This window comes from Salvelinus alpinus, chromosome 3 (assembly GCF_045679555.1).
Source record: "Salvelinus alpinus chromosome 3, SLU_Salpinus.1, whole genome shotgun sequence".
Lineage (NCBI taxonomy): Eukaryota > Metazoa > Chordata > Actinopteri > Salmoniformes > Salmonidae > Salvelinus > Salvelinus alpinus.
This window is the reverse complement of record NC_092088.1, coordinates 58,303,531-58,329,511: the sequence shown is the minus strand read 5'-3', so window position 1 is coordinate 58,329,511 and position 25,981 is coordinate 58,303,531. Positions and strand designations below refer to the sequence as shown.

General features: G+C 43.8%; 1 protein-coding gene across 2 annotated transcripts in view; it reads left to right on the top strand.

Moving 5' to 3' along the window:
- Window positions 1–25,981, top strand: part of LOC139571011 (heterogeneous nuclear ribonucleoprotein L-like) — a 63,276-nt gene that overhangs the window by 16,400 nt on the left and 20,895 nt on the right. For both annotated transcript variants that reach the window (XM_071393451.1, XM_071393450.1), the window contains exon 2: window positions 24,861–24,979. In XM_071393451.1, the coding sequence (XP_071249552.1) occupies window positions 24,861–24,979 (119 nt within the window). The remainder of the gene's footprint in view (window positions 1–24,860; window positions 24,980–25,981) is intronic.

Below are 25,981 nucleotides of genomic sequence, written 5' to 3'. Positions count from 1 at the left end.
GCAAAGAAAAAGCCATATCTCAGACTGGCCAATAAAAAAAAAAAGATTAAGATGGGCAAAAGAACACAGACACTGGACAGAGGAACTCTGCCTAGAAGGCCCGCAACCCTGGAGTCGCCTCTTCACAGATGACGTTTAGACTGGTGTTTTGCAGGTACTATTTAATGAAGCTGCCAGTTGAGGACTTGTGAGGCGTCTGTTTCTCAAACCAGACACTCTAATGTACTTGTCTTCTTGCTCCGTTGGGCACGGGGCCTCCCACTCCTCTTTCTATTCTGGTTAGAGCCAGTTTGTGCTTCTCTGTGAAGGGAGTAGTACACAATGTTGTACGAGATCTTCAGTTTCTTGGCAATTTCTCGCATGGAACCGCCTTCATTTCTCAGAACAAGAATAGACTGACGAGTTTCAGAAGAAAGTTATTTGTTTCTGGCCATTTTGAACCTGTAATCAAACCCACAAATGCTGATGCTCCAGATTCTCAACTGATCTCGTCAACTTTATGTTATCTAGGGACTGAACATTAGCGAGTAATATACTCAGAAGCGGTGGGTGGTGTGCGCGCCTCCTAAGTCTGGCTAGAAGACCGCTCCGAATTCCTCTTCTCCGGTGGCGTTGTTTTGGGTCGGCCTCTGGAATCAGTTCAAATGCCCTGGGTGGTGCGAACAAAGGATCCGCTTCGGGAAAGTCGTATTCCTGGTCGTAGTGCTGGTAAGTTGACGCCGCTCTGAAATCTAATAGTTCTTCCTGGCTGTTCTGGACTAACAATGAAAGAAATAATACATAAAAAACGAAATACTGCAAATCCTGACAGAGTTGAGAGGATCTGCAGAGAAGACTGGGAGAAACTCACCAAATACATTGTGTGTAGATTGATATTTTCATAAACAATAAGTATTTAACCTTTATTTGATGAGGGGAACAAACAATTTATTCAATTTTAGAATAAGGCTGTAACGTAACAAAATGTGGGAAAAGTGGGTCTGAATACTTTCCAAATGCACTGTACGTGCGCTCTAGCCAACAGCGTGCAGATACAGTACTGTACATGCCAATATCAGACATTCACTATATAAGGCAAAAAACTATTGTGAGAAAACCATCAGTAGAGTTAAATACGTTTGAAACCCATTACTGTTTTTCATATTTTTTATTTGGTACATGGGAATTTAACCACAAAAGGTATTTTTATGTGCACTACGTCATCACACACAGCCTTTTATCTGCAACAAGTCAATTCGATGGAAACACATCTCTGGTGTGAAAATGCGCATCTTGTTTTTATGTAGATTTTAGAATATTCAGATGAAAATCAGTCGCCAATTGGATGGAAACCTAGCTAAGGTTGCCAATATTAGAACAGGGAAAATATGTGTTAGATTTCTCACTGGCATGAATAATTTTTCAAACAGAGAAAGGATTGAGTGTGTATTTTTACATTTTACATTTATTAATCTTAAAATAGCTAGGTGGGACAGGCACATATCACAGGCATAGTAAATACACCTTTGAGCAGGGACCCACCTGTCCTAGCTTCAGGGGGAAGCTGGTTCCACCATTGGGGTGACAGGACAGAGAAGAACTTTGTCTGGGCTGAGCGGGAGCCAAGAGACAAGAGGTTGCTGAATGGAGTGCTTGAGTTGGGGTGTAGGGTTTGAGCATAGCCTAAAGGTAGGGAGGGGCAGTTCCTGTTGCTGCTCCGTAGGCAAGCACTATGGTCTTGTAGTGGATGCGAGCTTCAAGTGGAAGCCAGTGGAGTGTGCGGAGCAGCTGGGTGGCATGGGAGAGCTTGGGAAGGTTGAAAACCAGGTGGGCTGCAGCATTCTGGGTCATTTGCAGGGGTTTGATGGCACAAGCGCTGAGCCCAGCCAACAGCAAGTTGCAGTAATCCAGATGGGCAATGACAAGTGCCTGGATTAGGACCTGCGCCGCTTCCTGTGTGAGGCAGGGTCGTACTCTAGGGATGTTGTAGAGCATGAACATGCAGGAGCGAGTCACTGCTTTGATGTTTGCAGAGAACGACAGGGTGTTGTCCAAGGTCACGCCAAGGTTTTTTGAACTCTAGGAGGGGGACACAGGAGTTGTCAACCGTGGTGGAGAGGTCTTTGAGCAGGCAAGCCTTCCCTGGGAAGAAGAGCAGCTCCGTCTTGTCAAGGTTGAGCTTGAAGTGGTGGGCTGCCACCTGGGTGTCAGCAGGCGGGAAGGAGAAAAGTAGTTGAGTGTCATCCGCATAGCAATGATAGGACAGAGCCGAGTGACTTGGTGTATAGAGAGAAGAGGGCCTAGAACTGAGCCCTGGGGCTCACCAGTAGTGAGAGTACGTGTTGCAGACACAGATCCTCTCCACGTCACCTGGTAGGAGCGGCCTGCCAGGTAGGATGGAATCCAAGAGTGTGCAGAGCCTGAGACGCCCAGCCCTGAGAGGATGGAGAGGAGGATCTGATGGTTTACCGTGTCTAATGCAGTGGATAGATCTAGGAGAATGAGAACAGAGGACAGAGAGTCAGCTTTGGTTGAGTGACCCGTCTTGAAGCCTGACTGTTTAGGGTCAGATGAGTTGAATGTTGGTTTCTTGAGTAGGGGAGCGACTCTGGGCATTTTGAAGTCAGAGGGGATGCAGCCAGTGGTCAGGGATGAGTTGATGAGGGAAGTAAAGAATGGGAGAAGCGGATGGGGTCAAGCGAGCAGGTTGTTGGGCGGCCAGACCTCACAAGTCGCAGGATTTCATTTGGAGAGAGAGTGGAGAAAGAGGTCAAGGCGTAGGGTAGTTCTGTGTGAGTGGGACCAGTGGACTCAATAGGCTGAGTGAATGAGGAGCGGATGTCGTCAACCTTCTTTTCAAAGTGGTTGACAAAGTCGTCCGCAAAGATGGAGGAGAGAGGGGGAGGGGATGTAGGATTAAGGAGGGAGGAGAATGTGGAAAATAGTTTCTTAGTGTTAGAGGCAAATGCTTGGAATTTAGAGTGATATAAAATGGCTTTAGCAGTGGATACAGAGGAAGAGAAGCTAGAGAGGAGGGAGTGACAGCAGGATAGGTCCTCCGGAAGTTTTGTTTTCTTCCATTTTCACTTATAAAGGTGTCAAGCTTATTGAGGAACTCTCCAAACTCTCTACAATGATAAGCTTGAGTGGACAAGTGACAGTGACAGCATGGAATTAAAATGAGGAGATGGACAGATGAGGGAGGGAGAAAAGAGAACATCTCCAGTTAGGAGAAATGAGTAGCCCTGTGCCAACACCGGGACGACCAGATGCTCTTGCACTATCAGAGAAAACATAGTCAGATGAAGAAAGAGCAGCTGGGATATCAGTGTTCTCTGGGGTGATCCATTTCTCCGTCAGGGCCAAAAAGTCAAGGGACTGAAGGGCAGCATAGGCTGAGATTAACTCTGCGTTCTTGACTGCAGATCGGCAATTCCAAATGCTGCCGTGTGTACGTGTGTATAGTGTGTGTTCAGCAGTGATGTGGTCGGGTTGAATAAAGAGAAAACAATACCTAAAAAAAGTCATAAGTGTATCATTATTGTGCAATTTATATCTATAGACTACATTGAGGTTTTAGTTTCATTATTTGTAGGCTATCTGGCATTAGTGCGTAAGCCTAAACTTCAGAGTCTAACTTTACCCGCACAAAATAGCCTAAAGGCTTTTGGGAACAGGCAGAAAAGGTTAACGTGGATCCACTGATGCAAAAAGGACAATGTCAGAGTTTAATTCAGTAAGAGAAAAGCTGTGCAATGGAGGCTTGAAAATAAAGAGAAGGGAGGGACAGAACAGTAATGTTTGGGAAAGAGTTGGTGAAGTGGTAAAAGAGGATGATAGCAGTGTGATTATTGTGAGGCGCTATACACATTCAACAGTCACAAGACAGGGACTTCAAATAGGCCTATGGCACATAGGGATGTCTGTAGAGATGCTTTCTTTATCAGCATCATAAAAGCTGATAGTATTTCAACCACATAAAATATGCATCCAAGCCGATCTGAAATCTTATCAGAAACACGTTGGGTCGTTTTCACAGCTTTCTATTTCCTTACAACTGATCAAACCGATGTCATTTGGACATTTTGCACAGGAAATTGTGAAAGAAGCAGTGATGACAGAGACTTTACCGGTGTTAACTAGATTGACGCATTCATTCTATCAATTTATGACATTATTCTGGTGAGCACGGGTTTATTTAGTCTTCTAGGGCAACATATAATGACAGAAGAGAAGCTGCATGTACTGTATCTAATTATAGACAAGAGGACTAACAAATAACCTACCAAAATGTTTGGTATTATAAGCAGAAACATATCAGAATTAGACAACAACAAAATACTGCACCCCATGTAAAAAATATATATTCCGCCTTCTCTGACTGTAGGCTACAGCGCATTTGATCATTTTCAATATTTGCGGGTGACGGGTCGGGTGACGGGTCGGGTGTCGGGTCGGGTGCGGGCCACAGATTTTCACTTTATCACATATAGTCGGGCGGTTGAGGATGGGTTATTAGCAATTGCGGCGGGTGCTGGTGAACAAACAGCTGTGACCCGGCACCACTAGTGTGAGGCTGTTCACAATGATTGTGTGGGTGGGGTGTGTGTGTGTGTGTTTAATTGTATTTCACTAAGTGTGCTCACCATCTTTTATCAGTTGTGCTCTCCCACAAAGGAACCTGTTGATGAGGGAGTTTGATTTAAATGTTAATTTGTTGAGACTCTGTATGTTAGGGGGTGTTTAAGTGGACTGTTTATGTGTGGTTTGCCCTATGCCCTGTGGTGTATTTGTCGAACTATGTTTAGTGTGTTGTAGGGCCGTACTTAGGTGTGTTTGCGTACGTGCATGTGTGTATAGGGCCATGATTTATGTGATATTTGCCTGTTACCCACATTGTTTCATTCTGTGTGATTGAGACTAAAGATATTTCTGCATCTTAGAGGTCTGAGTCTTATGTAGAAGTCGTCTTTAAAGGAGTATGAACCGACGCTACTGGAGTTGATAGGTTTTTGTGTTTGTAGACCTTCATTATGCGATCAAATGCTTCAGGGTTTGCAGCTGCTCAGATCAGAAATGGCAAATGCATCGAATGGAGAAGATCGATAAGGATTGATAAAGACACTGATATGGGGTTTTCCGTGCATGCATTAATTCATGTGTGCATACCTACAGTTGAAGTCGGAAGTTTACATACACCTTAGCCAAATACATTTAAACTCAGTTTTTCACAAACCCTGACATTTAATCCTAGTAAAAATTCCCTCTTAGGCCAGTTAGGATCACCACTTTAGTTTAAGAATGTGAAATGTCAGAATAATAGTAGAGAGAATGATTTCAGCTTTTATTTCTTTCATCACATTCCCAGTGGGTCAGAAATGTACATACACTCAATTAGTATTTGGTAGCATTGCCTTTAAATTTTTAACTTGGGTCAAACGTTTCGGGTAGCCTTCCACAAGCTTCCCACAATAAGTTGGGTGAATTTTGGCCCATTCCTCCTGACAGAGCTGGTGTAACTGAGTCAGGTTTGTAGGCCTCCTTGCTCGCACACGCTGTTTCAGTTCTGCCCACACATTTTCTATAGGATTAAGGTCAGGGCTTTGTAATGGCCACTCCAATGCCTTAACTTTGTTGTCCTTAAGCCATTTTGCCACAACTTTGGAAGAATGCTTGGGTTCATTGTCCATTTGGAAGCCCCATTTGCAACCAAGCTTTAACTTCCTGACTGATGTCTTGAGATGTTGCTTCAATATATCCACATACTTTTACCTACTCATGATGCCATCTATTTTTTGAAGTGCACCAGACCCTCCTGCAGCAAAGCACCCCCACAACATGATGCTGCCACCCCCGTGCTTCACAATTGGGATGGTGTTCTTCGGCTTGCAAGCCTCCCCCTTTTTCCTCCAGACATAACGATAGTCATTATGGCCAAACAGTTCTATTTTTGTTTCGTCAGACCAGAGGACATTTCTCCAAAAAGTACGATCTTTGTCCCCATGTGATGTTGCAAACCGTAGTCTGGCTTTTTTATGGAGGTTTTGGAGCAGTGGCTTCTTCCTTGCTGAGCGACCTTTCGGGTTATGTCGATATAGGACTTGTTTTACTGTGAATATAGATACTTTTGTACCTGTTTCCTCCAGCAACTTCACAAGGTCCTTTGCTGTTGTTCTGGGATTGATTTGCACTTTTCGCACCAAAGTGCGGTCATCTCTAGGAGACAGAACGTGTCTCTTTCCTGAGCGGTATTATGGCTGCGTGATGGTGTTTATACTTGCGTACTATTGTTTGTACAGATGAACGTGGTACCTTCAGGCATTTGGAAATTGCTCCCAAGGATGAACTAGACTTGTGGAGGTCTACAATTGTTTTTCTGAGGTCTTGGCTGATTTCTTTTGATTTTCCCATGATGTCAAGCAAAGAGGCACTGAGTTTGAAGGTAGGCCTTGAAATACATCCACAGGTACACCTCCAATTGACTCAAATTATGTCAATTAGCCTATCAGAAGCTTCTAAAGCCATGACATAATTTTCTGGAATTTTCCAAGCTGTTTAAAGGCTCAGTCAACTCAGTGTATGTAAACTTCAGGTGTAGGTAGACCTTACAGTGAAATGCTTACCTACAGGCTCTAACCAATAGTGCAAAAAAGGTATTAGGTGAACAATAGGTAATTAAAGAAATAAAAACAACAGTAAAAAGATAGTGAAAAATAACAGTAGCGAGGCTATAAATGTAGCGAGGCTACATACAGACACCGGTTAGTCGGGCTGATTGAGGTATTATGTACATGTAGATATGGTTAAAGTGACTATGCATATATGATGAACAGAGTAGCAGTAGCGTAAAAGAGGGGTTGGTGGGTGGCGGGTGGCGGGTGGCGGGACACAATGCAGATGGCCCGGTTAGCCAATGGGTGGGAGCACTGGTTGGTTGGGCCAATTGAGGTAGTATGTACATGAATGTATAGTTAAAGTGACTATGCATATATGATAAAGAGAGAGTAGCAGCAGCGTAAAAGAGGGGTTGGGGTATGGGCACACAATTCAAATAGTCATTTGATTACCTGTTCAGGAGTCTTATGGCTTGGGGGTAAAAACTGTCCTTTTTGTGCTAGACTTGGCACTCCGGTACCGCTTGCCATGCGGTAGTAGAGAGAACAGTCTATGACTGGGGTGGCTGGGGTCTTTGGCAATTTTTAGGGCCTTCCTCTGACAACGCCTGGTGTAGAGGTCCTGGATGGCAGGCAGCTTAGCCCCAGTGATGTACTGGGCCATACGCACTACCCTCTGTAGTGCCGTGCTGTCGGACGCCGAGCAATTGCCGTACCGGGCAGTGATGCAACCAGTCAGGATGCTCTCGATGTTGCAGCTGTAGAACCTTTTGAGGATCTGATTACCCATGCCAAATCTTTTTAGTTTCCTTCAGGGGAATAGGCTTTGTTGTGCCCTCTTCACGACTGTCTTGGTGTGTTTGGACCATTCTAGTTTGTTGGTGATATGGACACCAAGGAACTTGAAGCTCTCAAACTGCTCCACTGCTGCCCCGTCGATGAGTATGGGGGCGTGCCCGGTCCTCCTTTTCCTGTAGTCCACAATCATCTCCTTAGCATTGGTTACATTGAGGGATAGGTTGCTATTCTGGCACCACCCGGCCAGGTCTTTGACCTCCTCCCTGTAGGCTGTCTCGTCGTTGTCGGTTGTGTCGTCTGCAAACTTAATGATGGTGTTGGAGTCGTGCCAGGCCATGCAGTCGTGGGTGAACAGGGAGTACAGGAGGGGACTGAGCACGCACCCCTGGGGGGCTCCAGTGTTGAGGATCAGCGTGGCAGATGTGTTGCTACCTACCCTCACCACCTGTGGGCGGCCTGTCAGGAAGTCCAGGATCCAGTTGCAGAGGGACGTGTTAAGTCCCAGAATCCTTAGCTTAGTGATGAGCTTTGAGGGTACTATGGTATTGAACGCTGAGCTGTAGTCAATGAATAGCATTCTCACATAGGTGTTCCTTTTGTCTAGGTGGGAAAGTGCAGTGTGGAGTGCAATAGAGATTGCATCATCTGTGGATCTGTATAGGCGCTATGCAAATTGGAGTGGGTCTAGGGTTTCTGGGATAATGGTGTTGATGTGAGCCATTACCAGCCTTTCAAAGCACTTCATGGCTACGGACATGAGTGCTACGGGTCTGTAGTCATTTAGGCAGGTTGCCTTTGTTTTCTTGGGCACAGAGACTATGGTGGAAGAGGATTACAGAGAATACACTGATACAGTGAATTATGAGTGAAATAATCTGTCTGTAAACAATTGTTGGAAAAATGACTTATGGCATGCACAAAGTAGATGTCCTAACAGACTTGCCAAAACTATAGTTTGTTATCAAGAAATGTGTGGAGTGGTTGAAAAACGAGTTTTAATGACTCCAACCTAAGTGTATGTAAACTTCTGACTTCAACTGTACGTGTATGTACGTGTGTAGTCAATGTCTGTATAGTATGTGTAAATATTTTGTGTATTCATGCTTAATGGTATTTCTTAGTGTATATGAGAGTATATCAGTATCAGTTTCTCATTTTAATTCAGCTGATACAACTTGACACCACACAATGTCCTCCTGAGCAGATGACTGATACACATATCTAACATATATTTCTGGAGGTTTCTCTTTATCCTTCCTGGTCTTTATTAATGGTAAAGTTGACCTATCATTCTGCCCGCTCTGGTCATTGTGTTTATGATGTGTAGTCATCTGTGTCTGTGTGTCTAGGCTTTCTCCCTCCCCACTCTGCCTTGGCCTGCTGGAGAAAGTCAATTTTATTGATTGACACTCAAGTGACAGGTCTCCTTTCCTCTTGCAAGGTCACAGTACAGAGCTACATATAGTAATATAGGGAGAGGGTGTGTGTGTGTGTGTGTGCGTGCGTGCGTGCGTGCGTGCGTGCGTGCGTGCGTGCGTGCGTGCGTGCGTCGTCCTGGTAATGGAACACTGTATATACATGATAGACCGAGTGTGTTCGCCACATGCCTTCAAAATGTCTGTCCTGACTGTCTGGACAGTAAGCTGCAGGTGTCAAATGGATTGGCTGTGTTTGTCCCCAGTGCTGTGGAGCTAAAAGGGATTCAATTAAAGTCCCATCCACTCATGCTGTCACATTACATGTGTGTAAAAGAAAGTGTGTGTGCATGCGTGTGTGTCTGTTCACAACAGCTGCCCTCTCAGCGTGTCCAGGCAGAATTAATGTGACATTACACCTTAGTGAGGCATCCTGACAGGCATTAGGAAAACACCATTAAAAATGAACGCCCGTGTTCAGATAACGGCAGGACTCTTCTCAGCCAAAACAGCACAACACTAGTAATTGGCTGCTGTGGTAAACAATGGGTCTGAATTTGATGGAATTCGTGAATGTCAAACGGTGCCAGATGCATACTCAGAATAAAGGGTTATGAAAAGGCCAGAGAGAGGCCAGTTATTGTCACAGGCTTGATGAGACTTGATTGCTAATACGGCTAATCTACTCAGACAATTATGCAGGTGTTAGAGCAGGGTTGGGCTGAAACATTACCCTTTAAAGCTGCTTCGTCTGAATGTGGTGCTCTGTTGATTGAATGGTTAGTGTTTTTAGCACCATGAATGTCAGAATGACAAATTACGCCAAAGTCTATTTTGTACAAATAATTATCAACCGCTCTATCTTTCATTTGAAAGTGTTATTATTCGTACAAGTAAGTCGAGGCTGGACTCGATCATGATCATTATTCAGGGAAGATTTCCTTTGAAGCAGGTCTGTTAGTCCACATGCTGTAAGGCTCATCGTATAACAGAGAGGGATTCTAAACGATTCATGATAGGCATGTGAAATGGTATATATGGTAAGCTAACTTTGAGCCTCATTTTAACCATCCCACAAAATTTCCATTCTGAAATGTTGTTTTTAGGGCGAAGCTCAATGTGAAGGCCTTGTGTGTTTCAGGGATGCAGTCTGGTATAGAATTAAATGGTTTCATTTAAACGAAAACCTGGTTGAACTCTTGAGGTGGAATTGGAGAGGGATGGGATGCTGTAGTAGAATAATCATATTCTTAAGGAATATGTCTCAGTGAGGAATGGAGGGGCTGTCACTGGGAGGGTTGTTTTTCACACATCCCTGACCTGTGGATGATATAATATTCCTCCCAGACGTCTAGGGGAGGGGGGTGGGGCTCCTGGGAGGCAAAACGTCAACAGTCGATGTTCAACACTCAAACACATACGGAGGGACACAGACACACACTCATGTTTCTCGTATTTGCACATGCTCGCACACAGACCCACACACACACACACACACACACACACACACACACACACACACACACACACACACACACACACACACACACACACACACACAGACACAGACACACATAAACAAACATGCTCAAGCCCCTAGGAAACAAACCCTGGAAAGCTGATGTTGAACACAAACTCTCTCTTACTCACACACACACACACACACACACACACACACACACACACACACACACACACACACACACACACTCGCAGGGGACTTGGCCTGGAAAGCTGATGTTCACAGTCCATGGAACATCACTCTGTACTCTCTGGCCTGGACCTCATAGATTATCAACATGCTAACAGACTCCCCCAAGTTAACCCATGTTCTTCAGTATATCCCACTACAGAGTCCCAACACGCTTACACACTCTCTCCTCCTAAACATACTGTGCTACTAAACTGCTTTTAATCATCCTCAACATGTCTCTCTAGACTCTCTTCACCATGTATCTGTTGTATTGCTCTCTCCCATCAGCTTACATGCCTTAATAGATTTTCTGACATAGATGTATGAATCTGATCTGCTTTGTATTCCCAGGACAACATACTGTATAGTTAATCTAGCTACTGTGTGTAGAGAGACTGGTCTGAGATGGAGACTATAGAGACTTTAAGGCTCCCAAAGCTCTCACAAGGATGAGCTTTCAGGACTCAATTGGAGCCTTTGAAAGTTTGATGTAAAACCCAATCCCCACCTGTGGATTACTTATGTAATTGTTATATTGTGTTCCCAGTGGAATTGGTGTTGGAAGGACTCAGTTGCCAACTGTGTGTGTGTGTGTGTGTGTGTGTGTGTGTGTGTGTGTGTGTGTGTGTGTGTGTGTGTGTGTGTGTGTGTGTGTGTGTGTGTGTGTGTGTGTGTGTGTGTGTGTGTGTGTGTGTGTGTGTGTGTGTGTGTGTGTGTGTGTGTGTGTATCTGGATGTCGATTACAGGATTGGCGTCAATTCAGTTTTCAGTCAATTCAGGTAGTAAAAATGAAGGACATTTAACTACGTTTAAATTCTGTACCCATATATCAGAGACTATCTCAGTATGTTGTATTAGGTTTATTATGATGACGTGTATAAATACTTACAACTTACATAGTAGGCCTTTTACTCCTCCTGGAACATACTCAGGTCACTTAATACTGTGCAACAGTATTAAGTGTTCAACAGTATTAAGTGTTCAACAGTATTAAGTGTTCAACAGTATTAAGTGTTCAACAGTATTAAGTGTTCAACAGTATTAAGTGTTCAACAGTATTAGGTTCAACAGTATTAAGTGTTCAACAGTATTAAGTTCAACAGTATTAAGTGTTCAACAGTATTAAGTGCTATTTTTTATACTTTAGAACCGTAACCCCAATCAGAAGCTAGCCAGATAACTAGCTACTAGCTAGTAGTCAGTTAGCCACTGCTGCGGTCTTCACCCTTAACTCGGACACAGCCAGCTTCAGCTCGGGCCAATACCTGCCAGTCTGCAAGCGCGATATCAACCCAGAGCATATAGGACTGCTTTTTCTCTACCACATCACCGGATTCCTGACGCAAGCTCTGGACAATTACACCGTATCATCACAGCTAGCTAGCTGCAACCGAGTGGCTACTACTGGCTAACACCTCTGTCCCGAAGCAAGCACCAGTTAGCCTTGAGCTAGCCTCGAGCTAGGCCCATCTGCCGGCTAGCCGAAGAGGTCTACCAGCGAATTCTTGGGCTACAATACCTCTTTTGCCAATTGGACTGGACCTTTTTTTGCCGACACAGAGCCCTGCCAATCCATCACAACTGGTCTAAATCAGCTACAAGCTAATTTAGCCATTTTTTGCCGCTGCTAGCAGCTTTTACCTTCTGCACAGACACCAGCCCTGTTATTAGCCTGGATATTACTCACCAATTTACCAGCATCGGACTGTCTCTCGACAACAACGCCGGATTCCTGCCGTAATCCCTGAGCCACTACTTCTGATCCTCACAGCTAGCTTGCAGCTAGCGCAGCTAGCGCCACTGCCACGAAGCTAGCACCAGTTAGCAAACACAATTCTACAATTCACAACCTCTCTTTCGCCATCGCCATCCGGCTTGGATTCTCTGTCGACACGACCACGTCTGAGCAGACCCCCTCCGTCTGAGCAGACCACCCCCCGGGCTACTAACTTTAAACGCCGCGTGCTAGCTTAGTGGAGGCCTCCCTGCTCCATCTACGGCTGCCCCCTGGACACTATGATCACTTGGCTACATAGCTGATGCCTGCTTGACTGTCCATTAATTCACGGTACTCCATTCTGTTTATTTGTGTTTTATCTGTCGGCTCTGTGCTTTAACTCAGGATCTGTGTGTAGTTAATCCGACCCTCTCTGCCTAGTCGTCGCCATTTTTACCTGTTGTTGCTGTGTTAGACTAGCACCCTGTTATTGCTGCTGTTATCTTACCTGTTGTTTTAGCTAGCTCTCCCAATCAAGACCTGCAATCACTTTATGCCTTATTGTATGTCTCTCTCAAATATCAATATGCCTTGCATACTGTTGTTCAGGCTAGTTATCATTATCATTGTTTTGGTTTGCAATGGACCCCGTAGTTCCACTCTCCGTACCTCTGATACCTCCTTTGTCCCACCCCCCACACATGCGGTGACCTCACCCATTGAGACCAGCATGTCCAGAGATACAACCTCTCTTATCATCACCCAGTGCCTGGGCTTGCCTCCGCTGTACCCGTGCCCCACCATACCCCTGTCTGCACATTATGCCCAGAATCTATTCTACCACGCCCATAAATCTGCTCCTTTTATTCTTTGTCCCCAACGCTCTAGGCGACCAGTTTTGATAGCCTTTAGCCGCACCCTCATCCTACTACTCCTCTGTTCCTCGGGTGATGTGGAGGTAAACCCAGGCCCTGCATGTCCCCAGTCACCCTCATTTGTTGACTTCTGTGATCGAAAAAGCCTTGGCCTCATGCATGTCAACATCAGAAGCCTCCTCCCTAAGTTTGCCTTACTCACCGCTTTAGCACACTCTGCCAACCCTGATGTCCTTGCCGTGTCCAAATCCTGGCTTAGGAAGGCCACCAAAAATTCTGGGATTTCCATACCCAACTATAACACTTTCCGTCAAGATAGAACTGCCAAAGGGGGAGGAGTTGCAATCTACTGCAGAGATAGCCTGCAAAGTTCTGTCATACTTTCCAGGTCTATGCCCAAACAGTTCGAACTTCTAATTTTAAAAATTAATCTCTCCAGAAATAAGTCTCTCACTGTTGCCGCCTGCTACCGACCCCCCTCAGCTCCCAGCTGTGCCCTGGACACCATCTGTGAATTGATCGCTCCCCATCTAGCTTCAGAGTTTGTTCTGTTAGGTGACCTAAACTGGGATATGCTTAACACCCCGGCAGTCCTACAATCCAAGCTTGATGCCCTCAATCTCACACAAATCATCAAGGAACCCACCAGGTACAACCCTAAATCCGTAAACATGGGCACCCTAATAGACATTATCCTGACCAACCTGCCCTCCAAATACACCTCTGCTGTCTTCAATCAAGATCTCAGCGATCACTGCCTCATTGCCTGTATCCGCCACGGGTCCGCGGTCAAACGACCACCCCTCATCACTGTCAAACGCTCCCTAAAACACTTCTGCGAGCAGGCCTTTCTAATCGACCTGGCCCGGGTACCCTGGAAGGATATTGACCTCATCCCGTCAGTTGAGGATGCCTGGTCATTCTTTAAAAGTTACTTCCTCACCATATTAGACAAGCATGCTCCGTTCAAAAAATGCAGAACCAAGAACAGATATAGCCCTTGGTTCACTCCAGACCTGACTGCCCTCGACCAGCACAAAAACATCCTGTGGCGAACTGCAATAGCATCGAAGAGCCCCCGCGATATGCAACTGTTCAGGGAAGTCAGGAACCAATACACGCAGTCAGTCAGGAAAGCAAAGGCCAGCTTTTTCAAGCAGAAATTTGCATCCTGTAGCTCTAACTCCAAAAAGTTCTGGGATACTGTAAAGTCCATGGAAAAAAAGAGCACCTCCTCCCAGCTGCCCACTGCACTGAGGCTAGGTAACACGGTCACCACTGATAAGTCCGTGATAATCGAAAACTTCAACAAACATTTCTCAATGGCTGGCCATGCCTTCCTCCTGGCGACTCCAACCTTGGCCAACAGCCCCGCCCCCCCCCGCTGCTACTCGCCCAAGCCTCCCCAGCTTCTCCTTTACCCATATCCAGATAGCAGATGTTCTGAAAGAGCTGGAAAACCTGGACCCATACAAATCAGCTGGGCTTGACAATCTGGACCCCCTATTTCTGAAACTGTCCGCCGCCATTGTCGCACCCCCTATTACCAGCCTGTTCAACCTCTCCTTCGTATCATCTGAGATCCCCAAGGATTGGAAAGCTGCCGCGGTCATCCCCCTCTTCAAAGGGGGAGACACCCTGGACCCAAACTGTTACAGACCTATATCCATCCTGCCCTGCCTATCTAAGGTCTTCGAAAGCCAAGTCAACAAACAGATCACTGACCATCTCGAATCCCACCGTACCTTCTCCGCTGTGCAATCCGGTTTCCGAGCCGGTCACGGGTGCACCTCAGCCACGCTCAAGGTACTAAACGATATCATAACCGCCATCGATAAAAGACATTACTGTGCAGCCGTCTTCATCGACCTGGCCAAGGCTTTCGACTCTGTCAATCACCATATTCTTATCGGCAGACTCAGTAGCCTCGGTTTTTCTAATGACTGCCTTGCCTGGTTCACCAACTACTTTGCAGACAGAGTTCAGTGTGTCAAATCGGAGGGCATGTTGTCCGGTCCTCTGGCAGTCTCTATGGGGGTACCACAGGGTTCAATTCTCGGGCCGACTCTTTTCTCTGTATACATCAATGATGTTGCTCTTGCTGCGGGCGATTCCCTGATCCACCTCTACGCAGACGACACCATTCTATATACTTCCGGCCCTTCCTTGGACACTGTGCTATCTAACCTCCAAACGAGCTTCAATGCCATACAACACTCCTTCCGTGGCCTCCAACTGCTCTTAAACGCTAGTAAAACCAAATGCATGCTTTTCAACCGTTCGCTGCCTGCACCCGCACGCCCGACTAGCATCACCACCCTGGACGGTTCCGACCTAGAATATGTGGACATCTATATGTACCTAGGTGTCTGGCTAGACTGCAAACTCTCCTTCCAGACTCATATCAAACATCTCCAATCCAAAATCAAATCAAGAATCGGCTTTCTATTCCGCAACAAAGCCTCCTTCACTCACGCCGCCAAACTTACCTTAGTAAAACTGACTATCCTACCGATCCTCGACTTCGGCGATGTCATCTACAAAATAGCTTCCAATACTCTACTCAGCAAACTGGATGCAGTTTATCACAGTGCCATTCGTTTTGTTACTAAAGCACCTTATACGACCCACCACTGCGACCTGTATGCCCTAGTCGGCTGGCCCTCGCTACATGTTCGTCGTCAGACCCACTGGCTCCAGGTCATCTACAAGGCTATGCTAGGTAAAGTGCCGCCTTATCTCAGTTCACTGGTCACGATGGCTACACCCACCCGCAGCACGCGCTCCAGCAGGTGTATCTCACTGATCATCCCTAAAGCCAAAACCTCATTTGGACGCCTTTCCTTCCAGTTCTCTGCTGCCTGCGACTGGACCGAATTGCAAAAATCTCTGAAGTTGGAGACTTTTATCTCCCTCAACAACTTTAAAAATCTGCTATCCGAGCAGCTAACCGATCGCTGCAGCTGTACATAGTCCATCTGTAAACTACCCACCCAATTTACCTACCTCACCCCCCATACTGCTTTTATTTATTTACTTTTCTGCTCTTTTGCACACCAGTATCTCTTCTTGCACATGATCATCTGATGATTTATCACTCCAGTGTTAATCTGCTAAATTGTAATTATTCGATTTATTGCCTACCTCATGCCTTTTGCACACATTGTATATAGATTCTCTTTTTTTTCTACCATGTTATTGACTTGTTTATTGTTTACTCCATGTGTAACTCTGTGTTGTCTGTTCACACTGCTATGCTTTATCTTGGCCAGGTCGCAGTTGCAAATGAGAACTTGTTCTCAACTAGCCTACCTGGTTAAATAAAGGTGAAATAAATAAATAAAAATAAAAATAAATAAAAAGTGTTCAACAGTATTAAGTTCAACAGTATTAAGTGTTCAACAGTATTAAGTGTTCAACAGTATTAAGTGTTCAACAGTATTAAGTGTTCAACAGTATTAAGTGTTCAACAGTAGTAAGTGTTCAACAGTAGTAAGTGTTCAACAGTAGTAAGTGTTCAACAGTATTAAGTTCAACAGTATTAAGTGTTCAACAGTATTAAGTGTTCAACAGTATTAAGTGTTCAACAGTATTAAGTGTTCAACAGTATTAAGTGTTCAACAGTATTAAGTGTTCAACAGTATTAAGTGTTCAACAGTATTAAGTGTTCAACAGTATTAGGTTCAACAGTATTAAGTGTTCAACAGTATTAAGTTCAACAGTATTAAGTGTTCAACAGTATTAAGTGTTCAACAGTATTAAGTGTTCAACAGTATTACGTGTTCAACAGTATTAAGTGTTCAACAGTATTAAGTGTTCAACAGTATTAAGTGTTCAACAGTATTAAGTGTTCAACAGTATTAAGTGTTCAACAGTATTAAGTTCAACAGTATTAAGTGTTCAACAGTATTAAGTGTTCAACAGTATTAAGTGTTCAACAGTATTAAGTGTTCAACAGTATTAAGTGTTCAACAGTATTAAGTGTTCAACAGTATTAGGTTCAACAGTATTAGGTTCAACAGTATTAAGTGTTCAACAGTATTAAGTTCAACAGTATTAAGTGTTCAACAGTATTAAGTGTTCAACAGTATTAAGTTCAACAGTATTAAGTGTTCAACAGTATTAAGTTCAACAGTATTAAGTGTTCAACAGTATTAAGTGTTCAACAGTATTAAGTTCAACAGTATTAAGTTCAACAGTATTAAGTTCAACAGTATTAAGTGTTCAACAGTATTAAGTGTTCAACAGTATTAAGTGTTCAACAGTATTAAGTGTTCAACAGTATTAAGTGTTCAACAGTATTAAGTGTTCAACAGTATTAAGTGTTCAACAGTATTAAGTTCAACAGTATTAAGTGTTCAACAGTATTAAGTGTTCAACAGTATTAAGTGTTCAACAGTATTAAGTGTTCAACAGTATTAAGTTCAACAGTATTAAGTGTTCAACAGTATTAAGTTCAACAGTATTAAGTGTTCAACAGTATTAAGTGTTCAACAGTATTAAGTTCAACAGTAATAAGTGTTCAACAGTATTAAGTGTTCAACAGTATTAAGTTCAACAGTATTAAGTGTTCAACAGTATTAAGTGTTCAACAGTATTAAGTTCAACAGTATTAAGGTCAACAGTATTAAGTGTTCAACAGTATTAAGTTCAACAGTATTAAGAATGTTCAACAAGTCCGTACTCTTTATCTTATCCTCATTTTGATCGTTTCATCAAAGTTCTGAGAAAATGAATGTAAGATGCATTTCTCAATTTCTCTTCACCATGTAAGGAAGCATGATATGACTTTATCATTTAAGGGAAGGAAGTTACAGTTCACTCTGCCTCCAATAAGTATTCAAAAAGAACATTCCAATTTGTAAGTCGCTCTGGATAAGAGCGTCTGCTAAATGACTTAAATGTAAATGTAAATTACCTGCCTCACACTTGAACTTAGTTCAACTGCACCGCCAAAACGTTTAGGTATCTGTGGACGTTTGGCAGGAAGTATGTTTGCAGGACTTCTCCTCTTTATACCAGTTCTACTGGCTGAAGATGTGGCAGTTTTATTTTGTAGAAAGAAGAATGTTTGCGCCTTAGAAGGATCGTCTGTAGAATTGTCTTGCGGTTTCACAATCCAGGATACCAGACGTGAAATAAAAGAAGTCTACTGGTTTAACAACGACAACAGGAAGAAATGGAAGGACACAACTATTCCGGAGGATCTGAGTGAAGACCCAGAGTATTATGGTCGTTTGTTACGTGCTGCTGTTGGGGGTTTCAGTCAATATTCCCTAACTACTACGATCATAGATTTGAGACCAAGTGACTCTGCTGAGTATAAGTTGAGAGTTAACACACAGAACTCGGGATGGAAGAACAGCGAATCTGGAACAACTGTTTTTGTCACAGGTCTGAAGGTGATTAAGAATCCGGACACTGTGAAAGAGGGACAAAAACTAACACTGACCTGCAGTACCATGTGTACCCTGAGTAACAACCCCAACCTTACTTACATCTGGTATAAGAATGGACGACAACTAACCAACCCAAAGACCCTAAAGACCAACCTGTACCTAGACCCATTCACCATTACGGTTTCTGGCAGTTACTCCTGTGCTGTAAATTATCTCCGTTCTCCTTCACTTTGTCTCCTGGATAACTGTTGGGATGTGAAATACGCAAAGAAGACAATCTGCGCCATAACCGGGTCATCTGTGGACCTGCCTTGCACTTACACATACCCCAGTGGTCAGACCATCACAGAGACTCTCTGGTCAAAAACGGTGGATGCTAAAGGGAAGCGTGAAGACTTGGAGTATGGAGATAGTGTGCAGTACCGTGGAGATAAGAAGACTGACTGCACCCTGAGAATCACAGAGCTCAGAGAGAGAGACTCAGCCAACTACAGTTTCAGATTCAAAACACAACAGGGGAGCTACAATGACCCATTTCAGGTCACTCTGTCTGTCACAGATGTATTTGTAAATGTTATACCTGACATCGTCATAGAGGGAGAGAAAGTCTGGATCTCGTGCTCAACGTCCTGCATTCTGAAGCAAAACTCTACTGACTACATCTTCTACAAGGACAAACTTCGCCTACCTAGCCCTAACAGACACTGGGGCTTGTACCTTGACCCAGTCAGCAGTGAGGATGCAGGCAGCTACTCCTGTGTATTGGTTGGCCTCGAGAATCAGCACTCCCTTGCAGCTACACTCATTGTGAGATATCCTCCAAGGTCCACCACTGTGACGGTCAGCACAGATCAGAATAAAATAGTGGAAGACAGTTCAGTGACTCTGACCTGTAGCAGCGATGCCAACCCACCAATGGAGAAATACACCTGGTACAAAAAGAACGGAACTAAAGTGAGCGTCTTACAGGGTGAAACAGAAAGTTACACCATCCCCAGTGTCAGTCTTGGGTACATTGACCAGTACTTCTGTGAGGCTAAGAATGAGATTGGAGCTCAGAACTCTACCTGGGACCTGACCACAGATGATAGACTAGTGAATGTCTTGACTCCTGTACTGTGGGTTGTGGCTGTTCTGACTGCTGGAACTGTTCTCCTTCTCGGCTACTACACACTGAAACAGAGAAACCGTGGAGAAAGAGCTGATACACCGAGAGTCCATTATGTCAGTAATGATGCCTCGAACTCCGATGTGAGTGAGAAGGAGAGCGTAGATCATCTCTACGCTCACCCTGATGAGTATGATGACATACAGGGTGACATTGATGAGTACGATGACATACAGGATGACACCTACACAGCCCTTCAGAGAGACCCTCGCCTCTCGATCTACGATTCTATCCCGAAGAGAGAATCACCATAGAGCCTGAAGACCTACGGCACCAACCCAAAAATACACCTTGCACCTTTTTTTGTCCTGCTATCACATTGACCTGTCTGGGATGTTTCCCACACATTGAGCTTTAACGTTAGAGTTTATGCTGAAGGTGAATATGATTGCTATTGGCATTGGCTACTGCAAATGTAAATGGTGTTATATTATTTGGTTTTTAGAGTTGATTGTTGCTTACTACACAAGATGAGGTTGAAAGAAACATAATCAAATCACATGCAAGTTTTCCTATTCTTTACAGTGAGGGAAATATATGAAAATATGCCATTTAGTAATTGCCACTTCAATTACTGCTCATGCTCATGGTAATTCTCTTTAATCATGGATTGATTATTACAAAATAGACGCTTGTAGATATAGCAATAAAAACAGCTATTCTGAAAGCAAAGATACATAGGAATATATCAGCAATCGTTCAAAACTGTCTGTATTGTTAATATAATACTAAGATTTAAGTAAATTAAATTCATTAAATGTTTGCTGTATGACAATATATTAGTTTTTTTGACCCCTGGTTTATTAGCATACTCGTATGCTAACTCTAACCGTTAAGGTTATAATTACATTAAGGGTTAGGGTTAGGAGCTAGGGTTAGGGTTAAGGTTTTGGGGTTAAGATTGGGGTTAGGGTTAAACCCCCTAGAAATAGCATTTGACCTTGTGGGGACTAACAAAATGTCCCCAGTTGGTCAAATTTTTGTTAGTTTACTATTCTTGTGGGGACTTCTGGTCCCCACAAGAATAGTTAAACACGTCCACACACACAACACACACACCTCCCAATACAGAAGCTAATTGGTCGTCTATCACAATACAATGCAACAGCTTTTCCTGCATGGCCTACATTTTTCCTGAAGCCAGTCCTGAAATGTGCTATAAATACCAGAGAGAGGGGAGAGGAACACACACACACACACACACACAGTGAGGGTACACTCTTAGAAAAAAGGGTTCCAAAGGGGTTCTTCGGCTGTCCCCGTAGGAGATCCCTTTTTGGTTCCAGGTAGAACCATTTTTGGTTCTTCTGGGTTCTTCTGTGGAAAGTGTTCTACATGGAACTCAAAAAGGGTTCTACCTTGAAACAAAAAGGGTTCTTCAAAGGGTTATCTTATGGGAACAACCGAAGAACCCTTATAGGTTGTAGATAGCACCTTTTTTTCTAAGAGTGTAGGGGAAGACACATGTATTCTGTCTCTCAATGCGCATACTGGTGCCATGCACTCACTAAACGCCAGGTGCTGATGTGTGTGCCAGGGTGTCACCTCCCTATGAGACTGCCAGGGGGTCACCTCCCTATGAGACTGCCAGGGGCTTAGTGAACACACGGTAAAACACTCGCACACACAATAGACTTAGGACATCGGCAAGAAAGTGGGATCCACACATCATAAGAGAGAGGAGAGAGAAAGATAAAGTGCTGTAGAGAGAGTGAGAAGGTAAGAGTAATTTAACCTAATTTTAGCCCTGGTCACCTGCGCTGCGGTGGAGATTATTCAGGATTAGAGTGAGGAATGAGCTGGAATACAAGGCCAGTAGGCCACTCTCACTCACCACTTTAACACACACTGAAAAAAACTGCGCTCTGGGAAAATGAGTCAGCTGATGGATTGGACTGCCACTTAACCTTGGGAACCATCTGGCCATGCCTGCACATACAGTACATACACTCACGTACACTCACACATACACACTCACACACACTTGGGAAGCCAACTGATCCTTGCACACTAGTTTGGTATTTCACAGAGAAATGATGGGGAATGTAGATAGAACAGGGGGAGAGGAGAGGACCAACTAAGCTAGAAAGCCCAAGAAAGAGGAGAGTTATTCCGCTATTTTCATCACTTTAAAGGCACCACATTCTATTTACCTGATTGTCACCAAGTAGCTGAGTCATTTAATTGGTTCTTTAGCTCAGAGAAACTGATGATATAGCCTTGCCTCCCCCTTATCCGTATGAAAGAGAATGGAATGGAACTTCTCCATGACCCTCGGAATGAATACATTGATATGGAAAGAATAACATGATTTAATGTGATGTGTGAACAACTGTGTGATATATAGTGAATCTCATTATAGATTATCAGAGTCTGCAGAGACTGAACTGTGGGCCATTTGAAATCAATCTCATTTTGGAGACAGAGCCTGCCAGTAAGGATTTAATCTTACTGCCTTGTCAGTAGTTTCTTTCTTTCTTTCTTTCTTTCTTTCTTTCTTTCTTTCTTTCTTTCTTTCTTTCTCTTTCTTTCTCTCTCTTTCTTTCTCTCTCTTTCTTTCTCTCTCTTTCTCTCTCTCTCTCTCTCTTTCTCTCTCTTTCTCTCTCTTTCTCTCTCTTTCTCTCTCTCTCTCTCTCTCTCTCTCTCTCTCTCTCTCTCTCTCTCTCTCTCTCTCTCTCTCTTAGCACAGGCTGTAGTCTCTTTCTTTCTCTCTCTCCATTTGTATAACTAAAACCTTCCCTCTCTTTGCCTCTCTTTCTTGAACTATTCGCATCTCTTCGTTAACCCCTAGCTGTCTCTTCTTATAGTGCTGTCTTTTGACTTTCAACCTCCTCATTCTGCCTTGTTTCCTCTTCATCTTCCTGGCTCCCCCTCATAGACTTTGAGTAGAATAGGACATCTGAAAGGGAAGAGTGGGAGGTTTTTGTTGCACTATAGGAATGGAGATGTATTGCTAAATCAATCAAAGAGAGGTGTTTGAAAGAGAAGGGTGAGCTTTAACACTATGCTGCACAACCACCTTGTCCATTCGGCATAGGTCCTGACCGTTATTCCTGCATGTCATATATTGAATGCATGTTAACATCGTGATATCACTATCAGAGAGAGATAGAGTCCCGCCCACTACCACTAGAGAAATCCAGCTCAGCCCGCCCAGTTACTGTATATCCTGAGCCTATTAGATCACAGAGGTAGTGTAAACATCGTTCTGTTGCTACAGCCTGAAATAAAGACTCATCTGAGATTCCCCGAGCAGGCCATGGTTTTTCTTCTAAATATTTTATCTTGCCTTTAAATATGAGAGCATTTTTTGCTGATTTGACCATTTTCACCCGTGGAACTAACCCTTCAGTTCAGTCGGGAATCCCTGTTCCCTGTTCCAAAAAAAATAATAATCACCTAATTTTAACATTCTATCATAAAGATCACATGCTCCACTTAATTAAAAACACATTTTCCCATCTCAAGAGGTTAAATTAAAAAAATACTATAGTAAGTGCCGATTAAGTGCCAAATATAATAACGGGGTTGACCATAACAGGGTTGACGATTTCATGGAATGGACAGGGAGTTGTGCACAACAGGGAGTTGCAATTAAATGTAAGCTTCACAAAAAAAAGGAAATTGTTAAAACATTTCTAGCCTGTCTATCTTTAGGTAACTGGGTTGACGTGTTCTGCTCGACCCACTCAGTTTTCCACCACAAAACACCAGAAAAGGACCAAAAAGAGTAGAACCAGCTCACCTGCTTTTACACTAGGATTTGACTATTAGATGTTCAATGTTTATTTTTATTTTATTTAAAAAGGAAAAGTTTCACCAAATTAAAATGAGAATTCAGTTCATGTAACAGGGTTGACCTTAAAATGAGGGACACTAATCACATAAAATAAATGAATCACTAATCACATGAAAAAAATAATAGTCTTCAGAAATGACTTTGTCAAAACAACAAAATAACTTGGGTTTTACAATGATGGTGAAACTTGGAGAAATGTTGGGGTTAAGTGGGTTCACATCTTCCTAAAGGTGACACAGGGTTGATGGAGGGACATGTCAAAGTGCTGAATTTGCACTTTATCAAGTCTTTATTCATATTAAAAATCTGATGTATTGAATTATTCATGTGGTCTATAGTAAAGGGCACTTCATTTAATATAACAGGCTTTTAAAATGCAATATTGGTGCACAATTTCTACTTCAAATATCAAAGGGATGAAAAGGCACCCATTTGCCCTCTCCGATGCACACAGAGGGGTCCAGTCCCAGTTAGGAAGGTACCCTGTACTGGAGGTCATCCACTCTCTGATGCACACAGAGGGGTCCAGTCCCAGTTAGGAAGGTACCCTGTACTGGAGGTCATCCCCTCTCCGATGCACACAGAGGGGTCCAGTCCCAGTTAGGAAGGTACCCTGTACTGGAGGTCATCCACTCTCTGATGCACACAGAGGGGTCCAGTCCCAGTTAGGAAGGTACCCTGTACTGGAGGTCATCCACTCTCCGATGCACACAGAGGGGTCCAGTCCCAGTTAGGAAGGTACCCTGTACTGGAGGTCATCCACTCTCTGATGCACACAGAGGGGTCCAGTCCCAGTTAGGAAGGTACCCTGTACTGGAGGTCATCCACTCTCCGATGCACTCTCACTCTCTCACATAGAGGGGTCCAGTCCCAGTTAGGAAGGTACCCTGTACTGGAGGTCATCCACTCTCCGATGCACATAGAGGGGTCCAGTCCCAGTTAGGAAGGTACCCTGTACTGGAGGTCATCCACTCTCCGATGCACTCTCACTCTCTCACATAGAGGGGTCCAGTCCCAGGTAGGAAGGTACCCTGTACTGGAGGTCATCCATTTTGAGCTGCAGTTAAATTATTCAACCTGAAACCTCCTCCCTACACCCACTCTTTTCAAAATGACTCCTATTTTACATAGGTATTATACAGTACATTGCACTTGAATTGTCAGTTGATTTATGATCAACAGAACCTCTGCCCCTATTCTAGGAATTGTATTTGTTCTGAGCTCTAACCAATATATGTGTGTGTGTGTGTGTGTGTGTGTGTGTGTGTGTGTGTGTGTGTGTGTGTGTGTGTGTGTGTGTGTGTGTGTGTGTGTGTGTGTGTGTGTGTGTGTGTGTGTGTGTGTGTGTGTGTGTGTGTGTGTGTGTGTGTGTGTGTGTGTGTGTGTGTGTGTGTGTGTTGCAGGACAGTGGGGATGACTCCCACAGAATTGCCCAGTCCCCAGTGGTCCATGTCAGGGGGCTGTGTGAGGCCGTGGTGGAGGCTGACCTGGTGGAGGCCCTGGAAAAGTTTGGCCCTATATGGTAAGAATCCACTCACATATGTTGGATGATATGTGCCCCCCACCCTTTAACCCCCTGTTTTCGTCATTGTAAGACATTGAAACAAAAAGGCTTTTATCTAATCTTTTTGTTAAACATAGGAAAATAATAGGGAACATGTCAGAAATTGGAAATATGCACTGTACTGTGACTTGGAAGGCTGTGGATAAGAGTGTATGCTAGATGGATCATGTAAATGTGGTGTAGATACGTAAGTGTGAGGCATTTCCCCTCAGGCCTCCCCAGTGGCTTGCCTTTCATCCTGTTGAAGTCATTGGGGGTTCTGTAGAAATACAAACTTATATCAGCATGTACTGAAGCAGTGATCTAACAAGGCGCAACTCACTTCCTTTGAAGAGCTACACACATACTTACAGACACACACAAACATTTTCAGAGTCACACGTCAGTATAAAGTCAACTCACATACACAAATACCAGCACACACATAGAGTGGAGGTGGTTGTGGCCAAACCAAGCTTTTACCTCACGGAGACCTTGAGTAACAGAGAGAGCTCAGTGTTAATCAGGCTCATTATGTGGTGCAATATTACATTACGTAACGTCCCATCAATCCTAGGAGAGCTGCGACAGCATGGTTAACCCACAACATAGAGACAATCTACCGTACCATGGTAACTGTAGAAACTATGGTAACTGTCCAATTAGACCAGCACTGCCCACAGTATGGTCACAACCGCAGTTACTCCCCTCTTCTGTTTTTGTGCATTTATGTTGAGCCTTCATAGGGGATTTTTTGAGGAAATATAAACAAAAAGCCCCACAAACAAATAGAGCGGTTTCCTTTCTGGTAGAATTGTTTGAAAGTATAACCTCATAACCTCAGAATTGAACTAGGAAATGTTTTACAATCCAAACTTGCAAAGTTTTCATTCTGTCAGTTCAGGACATGAGTTCTCATCGGGCAAATTTCAAAGACACCCTATTTTCCAATAGTGTTCTACTTTTAGCACCAAATGTGGT